Raw genomic sequence first — 10604 nt, 5'->3', positions numbered from 1 at the left:
CTAGCAGGCTGGAATCATGTAAAGGATCAAAGCGACGAATTGCATCGGGAATGAGAGCGATTTTCTTTGTACCGGAACACTTAAGTCAGCCGCCATTGAAAATCGTTCTCCTGACTTTCGATGATCGTTATCGACACTTTCCTCGCGTTATCGTTCCTCCACCCGTGTTTGTCGAGCGACTTCGAGTCAATTTTGGGACGAGATTCGATTTCATCTTGCCAAGTTAACTTGCTGAGAAAAGAGTGGTCTTTACGTGTTTCATAATTTCGAGGTAATGGGTGTCTTTTTTCTATTAAAAAATTAATGCATATCGGGACATACGTAAGGAGGTGCTTTTCTTTTCTATCTCGGACTAAATTGTTTTTCTAAAAACTTCGAATTTTTATTTTTCTTGTCGTTGAAATTGGAATTTCATTGGCTCTGATTTTATTTTATTTCTTGAATTCTTTGGTTAGTATGTTTTAAATAAAATTCCTAAGAAGTAAAAATTCCTAAGAAAATGTCTTCTCTATCCTGACCTAAAGGATTGTTTTCTTAAAATTTTTGAATTTTTGTTCTCTTCTTGAAATTAGAATTTTCTTGGGTCTAATTTTATGTTAATTCTGAATTTTTCGTTTGGTATATTTTAAATAAAATTCCTTGGAAGTGAAAATTTTTATGAAAATGACCTCTCAATCTTGGAGTAAAGGATTATTTCTCTAAAAATTTTGAATTCTTATTCTCTTGTTAAAATTGGAATTTTATTTTATTTTTTGAATTAATCGTTTGGCATATTTTAAATAAAATTCCTAGGAAGTAAAAATTCCTAAGGAAATGTCTTCTTTATTTCTAAAGGATTGTTTTCCTAAAAATTTTGAATTCTTATTCTCTTGTTGAAATCAGAATTTTATTTTATTTCTTAAATTCTTTGTTTAGTATATTCTTAATAAAATTTTAAAGAAAATTTCGTATTTTCACATGCATGTGTAAATTCTTTGCATTAAATTTATGCAAGAATGCGTAAGAATAACAACTCTATATCGTATTAGGAAATCTTGTTTTCCTTACAGCATAAAGATCATAAGAAAAAATTAAGTAATGGTAAAATGAGGCATATTTGAGTTGGTCATTTGTTTCTCATTAACCTAATACTGTTATCGATATGTTAGAATGTCCGCAATTAGTGAAAAGTATGATTAACACGTTCTATGGTGCATGTATCATTCGTGACTTATGACAATTACCAGAGGCAAAATTTTCGTTTGGTAAATAAGGATATTCGACTCGTAGCTCGAATAAAATAAATGTGCGAGTTTCATTCGGTTTTAAAATCATGATAAAAATTATATTTCCTCTTTTTACTTTTCTAATGAAAAATATAAAAAATTGTGACAAATAGAATTTATATAATTTATCAGAATTGCAATAGTTCAAAATATCGAGAATGAATGAGTATTGAAATATAATGAAAAAGAAAACAAAGCGAAATTAACAAAAACAGCCGAATATTCAATTATTATGACAGAAGAATGAGTATTTAATTGGGTTAATAATTATGAGAAATATTAATTTTTCATAATTTTCTTTTAAATTCCTGATATGCAATCTCCTCGCGAAAAACAAACAGCCAGAAACGAGGTAATCATATTTTCTCGGTGTAGTGTTATTTGTAATGCGGTTTCCAACGATATCGTTGGCAAAATATGCTGCACTTATCTCGTAATGTACGCAGAACACAAGTAAAAGAGGATTATTTACACATATTTATGCCATGGTACGATAAGCACGGATTTTGACATGCATTTGTGATTCGTTAAAAACTGGAAATTATTCCAGATATAACGAAGATTATTTAAATCTTCGCTTTTAGACGAATAAACTTAGATGAACTTCTGTCTGCTGTAATCTCTAGATACAGGTATCACGCTATTGAAAAATTAAAGGTGATAAAAATTTATAAACAAAAAGTATTCAATATATATTAATCTGCGTTACTGTAATAAACATTTCGAGAAAAAAGAAAAAAAGAAATATTTCCATCGCATTCGAGGAATTTAAAAACATTAGAAAGGAAAAAGAAAATATTTTCAAAGAAATACATTTCTTTCTTAAAATCGATTGATTTATCGATCCAAAATTTCTCTTAAAAAGAATACTTCACCCCTTTCAGAAATCTTCTATAGACGAAATAATACCATGTGACTCATTTCTAAGAAAATAGTTTTAAAATTGGTGGAAATAAACGTATCAAGGCGTGTCGGGAATTTTACTATCGGTATCAAAGGATACTTAATAAAATACGCGAATGGTGCTCGTTTATCCTGGAATTTCGTTTGGAATTATTATTAGACATTTCATAGATTCCTTCGCGATTCCCTGTTCGTCTATAAATTTTTCGCAGAAACGCCGTGAACGTGAAATAATTTGAATGATTCGCGCAACAGGACTTCCGTTAAAGAGGGTGTCTAGTTGCACTTTCCGTCGACAGATGGCGCTGAACGGGGCTAATTCATACATGTAAGCTACGTATGTACACGTGATAGTTCCACGATACGTCGTTACGATAGGCTTCGAGTCACGGCCGTTCGAAGTGCACGTGAGCCTGAAGTGAACGGGATCTTGTTTCATTCAGAAACTACGAAGCCGCGGTTCTGTTAGCCGGGACTCGAATCTGCACGTATATCGTCAGCCAGTGCCACACGGGACACGTGTTCGTCTTTGACGGATCGAAATGACGCTGCAGGCTATTAAATGGAATAACGGCAAGCTGGAGATACTCGATCAGATACTGTTGCCGGCGCTCGCCCGGTACATCCCTGTCAAAGGCGTGGAGGATGGCTGGAAGGTCATCAATAACATGCAGGTACGATTATCTGTGGACGTATAAAGCGAAACTTCATTTCTCTCACAGTCGAGTTCGTTCGTGTTAAACGTGGCTTGTATACGAGTCTCACTGCAAGAGGTATCCCGGTCCGATGATCCGATTGACGAACAATAAGGAGCATAATGTCAGTTAAATTGCAGTAAAGGAAACTGTGACAATTTGGAACGATTCGTGCAAACAAAATTTTAATTGGAAGAATCAGTTGATTTAAATTGCTTATAGTGCATGTGACAATTGATCATTGTTTTAGCGAAGAGAATTGAAAATGGTTTTGCATGTTGTTGTAGTTAATTTTCTGTGATATTCATAGGTTCGAGGAGCACCGGCTATAGCTATCGTTGGGTGTCTGAGTTTGGCTACGGAGATTGGGAATGAAGAATATATGGACAAGAAGAGTCTTCGACGGGATGTCGAGGGCAAATTGAATTACTTGGTCTCTGCTCGACCAACTGCTGTTAATATGAAAATAGCAGCAGATGAATTAATTTACTTAGTCAATAAACTTAGTAAAGATGAGACTGTTAATGTGACAGAAATGAAAGGAAGGTATAAGGATTGATTTCACTTGAATAGATTAGTTTATTTCCTATGTCGTTACTATTAATGATAATTCTTGTAGATTTATCGAAACCATAGAAGCCATGTTGGAAAAGGATATTGCAGATAACAAAGCCATTGGAGACTTTGGAGCTGAGGAAATTCTGAAGAACATGTCTGGAGACAATTTTGTTAGGATTTTGACACATTGTAATACTGGCAGCCTTGCAACTGCAGGTTACGGCACAGCTTTAGGCGTAATTAGATCCCTTCATAAGAAAAATAGTCTTGGTAATGTTTACATGTCCCTAGTTTTCACGCATGAGACAGAATTCGATAAAGTTATATAGTACTAATTACTTTTACAGAACACGTATATTGTTCAGAAACAAGGCCATATAATCAAGGAGCACGACTGACTGCATACGAATTAGTTTATGAAAAAATTCCTGCTACCCTTATTTGCGATGATATGGTGGCAGCACTGATGAAATCAAGAAATATCTCTGCGGTTGTTGTTGGTGCAGATAGGGTTGCTATGAATGGTGATACAGCTAATAAAATTGGAACTTATCAAGTAATACATACGACACTCATTTTAATTGCTATCCTTGCAACGTTTATCGTTACTTTAATTATTTTTCATATTTTACAGATTGCCATAGTCGCTAAATATCACAATGTTCCTTTCTACGTGGCGGCCCCACGAACCTCTATAGACTTTAATATTCCTCGTGGTGATCATATTGTTATCGAAGAAAGGCCAGAAAGGGAAATGACGCATATAAATGACCAACGGATCGCGGCACCTGGAATACAATGCTGGAATCCTGCTTTTGACGTAACTCCGAGTAGTCTCATTACCGGATTTATTACGGAATTTGGAGTATTCAGACCCGAAGACTTGATAGAAATATGTACCTATTGATTACATACGAAAAAGCTTCTGGATGTATTAATATGAACGAATTAATCGGTGATTTCGATGTTAACGAAAAATTGTTGCCACGTCTTGTTTATTTAAAAACTTGGTGTTACAATAAAATTGTTAGCAGGTTACGCTTATTTAAACACGTTAAGCCTGATGGACGCAGCAAAATGTACCGTGAATATACATGTTTGCGTTTAAAAATGCCTTATTAACTTTGCTGTGATTTTTACAAATGTATTTATAGTGATGAATATCTCGAACAAATAGTTGTATTGATATTTAACAAAAGAAAAATAATATTGATCATACGAATCATAAATATTAAATACAAAAAAACATTTCTAATTGTTTCTAGGATTTTAGTTTTCCCGAGTGTCACCAGATGGCGCGAACAGCTAAAATTTGACAATACGGTGCACGGACCGGCAGTCTTCGATTTTCACAGCGCATAAACAACTTAATTTTATCGTAAAATGAGTTTTATATACCGATTACGAAACGATTTTACATACGGAATACGAGAACCAAGATATATTTAATTATATATTATAAAATATAAAGTTACCTTCGAATAAAACAAAATTTCGTAGAATCTCAACTTGAATTGCGTCGCATTTAGAATTATATCTCTTCGTTCGTAATTTATTAATTTTTCAAAAATTCACACATTTCCCGAAAAAAGTGACTATTTCTTGCAAATATTCGAAGGAACATAAGTAAACACTAACAAAGTGAGTGAAATAATTACTTTATGCCATCGAGGGAAGCCATGGTGTATCGTAGCAATCGATTCCTGCTATAATCGATAGGTATCGCGGATGTCAGTTGTGTGGCTTCTTGGCGCGTTTTCTTGTAGACGTGCTCGAACTTGACTAGACGCGAAACGCGATTTTAAACGGAAACACCGGACGAAGCCGAACCGAAGCGAATAGTGGTTTCAATCGAACGTGATTTACGACGAATATTTATCACGGGAGTGAACGACGAATTCGACACGACCACGACGCGTGCAGTTCCTTCAGGAAAACTTGGGGATCTATTTTCGCCGTTGAAAGGCGCGCGGGAACGCGTTCGCGGCGGGTTTCTCGAACCGCGGTGCTTTAGTACGGCCAGTCTCTCCGCTTCGTGCAGAACTTCGTCGATCCCGGAATAGTTTCGTCGGTTGCTCGTTGAAGTTTTTCGCGCGGCCGTTGCACGGGCCAATTTGCAGTCGTTTCGAGCGTGTTCGTTCACGAATCCCACGTCGCTTGGCGTACATAACCCTCCCCCGCGACACCAGCGTGTGAGTCGAGCGACGATCGAAGTATCGATAACAGGTTTCAAATTTCTCTCGAACGGTTCGTTCGTTGACACGATCGTTCAACCTGGAAGCTGATACGGAGAACGCGGGGATGGATGCCACGGACGTCCTCAGTCCTGACGCCCCGTCGGCGAACGATGAGGATGTTTTGAACAACGACAACGATAATGGCAACAACAACGAGGACGAGCAGGCGCCCACCGTCGAGGAGAGTTACGAGGTCACCACTACGAAGCGAAAGACCGTTCGGACCAGCTACAAGATCCAAGAAGTAAGTGACGACATGTATAAGTGACACGTGCGATTACGGCAACTAAAGTTCGTCACTGGCGCCCCTATGTGGACGTTTATTACAAACGTTCCGTCGTGCTCTCTCTCGGTTGCCTTAACTCTCGGATTATCGTTACTCGCTCTAGCTTCCGCGACTTTCGCCATTGTCGCAACGAAATAGATGGCGGTGTATCGATAAACATATAATCTACAGGATAACCTGTGGAACGCGTCGATGATGCGCTGAGACTTAAGGCGGTTTTTTTGAGAGTACGTTTCGTATACGCTAAAAATAAACGCAGAGACTTCTGTTCGACGATGTCTGCTCGAGAATTTCGGTTCATTCTGAGATTCGTCAAGGATAAACGGACTTATTTCGATCCGCGGATTTTGGTGCGATTTACCAACTTTATTTGGCGCGTAACTTTATTCGGTTGCGTTCAGGGGCGGGCATTGTGCCCACGGCACCACCGACAATGAATAAACCGTACGCGAAAGCAGGATTCCAAAGCTTTCTTTGGCACCTGCCAACTCAACTTTTCTTAACAGGTATTCTCCAAGAAAATTTCAACTGATTTTCATGCTACGGTGCCCGTTAAAATTGTCTCTTCTCAAGTATTTTATTTTCAGGGATATTAATGGTACTTGTTGATTATTTAGGGATTAAGGTTAGCCAAGTCACGTGCAATTAACTTTACTGTTTACTAGTTACATAATGAATAAAGATAGAAGATATTGTCGAACGTGGGCGGATCAGAGGCGCCATAAATTGAGTAGTTATGAAATGCATAGGTTAGGTTATGACGAATTAAACGGTTTCCTAATTTTAGTGGACAATTAATAATGCAATTTTTTCTTTTTCTTGCGTAATTGTCTTTCACTGATACTTTGCTATTTATATTCCTCGAAAAATAAAAGATAGGGTGATAAATACGAGTAGAGCTATAAAAACAGCAAAATAAATGGAGCTGTCGTTCTAAACCGATAATTCGCAAATCTAGCACATTAATTGCACAAACGATCGCCATAAAGTTGATTAGTATAGATTAAACAAAATTAGCCATTTCTTTTATTCGACGTTTCTGCGATATGATCTAAACGCTATTTTAATGTCATATAAATTTTCCCTTAATAAATTTTCCACGAGTTTGGTCATGCAAGTATTCAACGAGCTTTTTAGCAAATATTCGATATTTTTAAATATTTTTACATATTTCGAATCGTCGTGGCATTGAAGTGTCTTTCCGTTATTCGACATTATAATGCACAATTTGTAAAGAAAGATACGCGCATAGTGGACATGAAATTTCCATTTGTAAAAATGGTTCCTGCAATTGTATCGTTTTTATTATACTTGTTAACGCGTTTGGCTAAAAGGCAGCGATATTCGAGAATTTAACGCGACAGTAATACTGTTAGAGATTCTATAAATTTCGGTCGTTATTCGACAACATTTGGAACGATTCGGGATTTCATTGCACGTGATGATAGGATTCAAACCTAACTCCGTTTACCAGGGGCTAACACATAAAATCGGCGGACCGGGGAAAGTATAAACTTAAATTCCAAACCGAACGTAAACTGCACCCAATTTACATACGATCCATTTTTGATTTCTACTTGAAATTTAATCTAGATATATTAGTTAACATAGTATTAATTGCAATTCGTCAATTAGATCAAATTCAAAGGCCATATTTTATTTAGTCCAATCGAGATTTAAAGTAGAGTTGGAGAAAATTAGAAATTAATTTTTATAAATATTATTATCGAATTTGAGAAGAATTTGATGGGATTTGAAAGTGTATTTCATTATTTTCTTTATTTTTTACTGTTATTTTCTTTTTTAAATTTAATTGTACTTTAATTTAAAAATTCCACGTTTATTTCCTCGACCAGTATTAATTGGAATTCGTCAATTAGATCAAATTCAAAGGCCATATTTTATTTAGTCCAATCGAAATTTAGAGTAGGGTTGGAGAAAATTAGAAATTAATTTTTATAAATATTATTATCGAATTTGAGAAGAATTTGATGGGATTTAAGAGTGTATTTTAATTATATATAAATAAATTATACCTAAATTAAATACCTAAAATACTCCAAAATTAATTATACCACTACATTACCTACGACCATAAAATTCCTAATTTTTTCTATTCCCTCCTATTTTATTTCTTCTCGCTTTCAAATTCCTTTTCATTCATTCTCAAAGACATTTCTCCAATGTCACCGCTCATAAAATAAATCAAAATTTCCCTCGTTTCGTTCTATCCAACTATTTCGACTATCATCCACCAGCAATCACCCCAAATTTTCATCAACTTTTCCACCCAAGAAATTAATTACTCCGCAATCATCGACAACCCTGCAGCTACTCCCAACTTTCGAACCCAGCTTATGCAAATCGAACGACCGACATCGATGATGGAAAAAGAAACCTCGTTGTCATACGTTCACCGAGATAAGATGCACAGTAGTAAGACACGAGGTTTTTCGCGAAAGCGTCGCTGGCCGAGGAAAATCTTGAGCGGAAAAGCGAAAATAGAAACGAACGTCTCGCGGATAAAGCGTTGCGCGCGATTCATGAAACTTCGCGGAGCGTCTTTCTTTTCCGGTTGCAGCGCTGGAGGGGCGACTTCCGGCAAGTTGGCCGATCCGTCCGGGCATCTAGAGGACAAAGGGGAAGTTCGGGCACGAAATTAAATCGGCGCGACGAAGCGACAGGCCGCGACGCGGAATAAGAAAGATTAGTCGGGCGGCGTTTAATGCAAAATGAGCGGACAACGGGCGCGATTTACTCAGATTCTACGTCATTGTCGGTACGACGCGACGGTTTTAGATCTGGCAACGGACTCGCCTCGAACGACGAAGAAGGGGCGCGACGTAAATCCGGCCGATGAATGCCCGGCGAACGTTTCTTCGCGATTGGGACTTCCGATTCACGATAATCGTCTTCTGTTTCATGCCGATTCCGCCATGCTTTCCCCCTATTCCCGGGGATGCCCCCTTTCGTCGCTGTAGCAGCGAACATTTGTTTATCCGTCACTTGTTTATTGTATTGGGTCTCCTTTTGAATTCTTTTCATTTTTCCTTTTTTTTTTTTTAATTATAAATTGTTTCGTGTTAACTGTTGATTATTGAGGGCCTTACACTTTTCATAGTGGATGTTTGTTGTTTCTCTTTTAATTTATGGGTGCTTGTTGTTACGTGGATGTTGCTCGTTTTATGTAGTTTTTATTAGTGTTCGAGATTGTAAATGGAGCTAATTCTTTGTGCACCCTTGGTTCGGGTGGTGAGGATGTGTGAGGAAGGTTGTGGGATATTGATCGACAAGGTAGTATTATGGGATTTCTTTCACATTCGCGGTTGGAACGTGTACAAAGGAAATGAAGTGTGTAGATATTGGTATGAAAGCATTGAATTTATTTAGTTATTTAGTTATTTAGATAGCTAATACGTTGTTTAAATAGAACGTATGAAATGGTAAATAATAAGTAAAAATGGAAGAAAAATGAAAATTGGTTAACCTAATTGTAGTTAAAATTTGATTTACAAAATGCAGATTATGGAATTCTCTCGTGTTATTTGTTTAAATAAATATAATGTGTATATACATTATCGAATAAGTCTAACGTGTATAGTAAATGTTTCGTGGAATATCTCCATCTTTCGTTGCTGTAGTCAAATTTGTTTATTCGTGAATGTACTGAGACTATTTTTACATGGTGAAAGTATATAAAGAATGTTCATGTGAATATAGAGCTGCAATAAAATATGACACTTCTTTTACGTGGTTAAAGCCTATGGTGTATAAGAAAATTGCGCAAAGAACTCTTTAAATAGAAAGAATTTAAAAGTGAATTATCAAACAAATTATCGTTATTAGTTATCCTTCATTATCCAAATAAAGTAATTAATAAATTTAAAACAGATGATAAAGTAAAATAAAATAAATAACATTTTGATAATAATAATTTTCAAACTCGGGAATAAATCTTGTTAAAAGACTCATATGATTTTAAAATTGCATGAAAGGAGTCTCAGGTATATTCTTAAATTATTTATTCCAATTAATAATAATTAATTTTAAAATATCGTAAGAGCTATTTAAATGTACCATATACATATAATAATCTAAGTGGTTTAATAAAGATAAATAGGCTTATAAATACACGTTTCTATTTAAAACTAAATTAGCTATATACATTTTTAATATAATTAAAAAAATAAAATTCGCAAAATTATCGTTAATCTTAATATTAAAACGCTAGTTACATACGAAACTACATTTCGGAAAGAAATTCTCTTACCTCTCTCTCTCTCCGAATAATTTATTTCACAGAGGCAAATAAACGGGCATAAACCGAAACATGTTCTTTCTCGGTATTCCCAACAGCCAAAACAATTATTAGAAAACTTACATCCTCCGTTACACTTTACTAAATCTTCAGCTTCCACCATTTTCTCGCGCGCCGTCTTTCCCTTCCCGGAAAGGAACTAAATTTCGCCTCTGTTTGAAGATCCACTTTCCAAACAAGAATATAAAGAGCCCTTCGCTCTGGCAGTAAATTTTCTTTCAAAATTCAAAATTCTCTCTCCGCACCCGAAACGTATATTTATCTACTTAAACCTTGGGGAATATCTCGCGGAAAATTCACGTGATATCGGTCGATTAAGTCGGCCATTTTGAACATATGCTC

The 10604-nt window shown here is 36.0% G+C and overlaps 2 protein-coding genes across 6 annotated transcripts in view; both read left to right on the top strand.

The window, feature by feature from the left end:
- Positions 1 to 2518: 2518 nt before the first annotated feature.
- LOC108547660 (methylthioribose-1-phosphate isomerase) lies at positions 2519 to 4773 on the top strand. 2 transcript variants are annotated; one of them, XM_017900266.1, is made up of 6 exons: positions 2519 to 2842; positions 3174 to 3409; positions 3483 to 3691; positions 3769 to 3977; positions 4056 to 4317; positions 4687 to 4773. In XM_017900266.1, coding segments are annotated over exons 1-6 (1050 nt in total). In that variant the 5' UTR covers positions 2519 to 2710; the 3' UTR covers positions 4689 to 4773. The 2 variants fall into 2 exon arrangements, with proteins under 2 accessions (XP_017755755.1, XP_017755754.1); XM_017900265.1 differs by lacking the exon at positions 4687 to 4773 and having other exon boundaries at positions 4056 to 4489.
- A 414-nt stretch (positions 4774 to 5187) lies between these two features.
- tmod (tropomodulin) overlaps positions 5188 to 10604 on the top strand; it is a 192687-nt gene continuing 187270 nt past the window's right edge. The window contains exon 1 of one of the 4 annotated variants that reach the window (XM_017900258.1): positions 5188 to 5902. In XM_017900258.1, the coding sequence (XP_017755747.1) occupies positions 5723 to 5902 (180 nt within the window). In that variant the 5' untranslated portion in view covers positions 5188 to 5722. The remainder of the gene's footprint in view (positions 5903 to 10604) is intronic. The other 3 variants (XM_017900259.1, XR_001890219.1, XM_017900260.1) reach the window with 3 other exon arrangements.

The sequence above is a fragment of the Eufriesea mexicana genome, unplaced genomic scaffold, assembly GCF_001483705.2.
Source record: "Eufriesea mexicana isolate 0111107269 unplaced genomic scaffold, ASM148370v2 scaffold1146, whole genome shotgun sequence".
NCBI classification, from domain to species: domain Eukaryota; kingdom Metazoa; phylum Arthropoda; class Insecta; order Hymenoptera; family Apidae; genus Eufriesea; species Eufriesea mexicana.
Note: the sequence above shows the minus strand (reverse complement) of the source record. Positions and strands in the feature narration are given on the sequence as shown.

What these genes read in the sequence shown, in the direction of transcription:
- LOC108547660 (XM_017900265.1), top strand. Translation starts at nt 2,711, where the DNA reads ATGACGCTGCAGGCTATTAAATGGAATAACGGCAAGCTGGAGATACTC. An exon ending in GTGACAGAAATGAAAGGAAG is followed by an intron (nt 3,410 to 3,482) that starts GTATAAGGATTG and finishes TAATTCTTGTAG; the next exon opens with ATTTATCGAAACCATAGAAG. An exon ending in ATAAAATTGGAACTTATCAA is followed by an intron (nt 3,978 to 4,055) that starts GTAATACATACG and finishes CATATTTTACAG; the next exon opens with ATTGCCATAGTCGCTAAATA.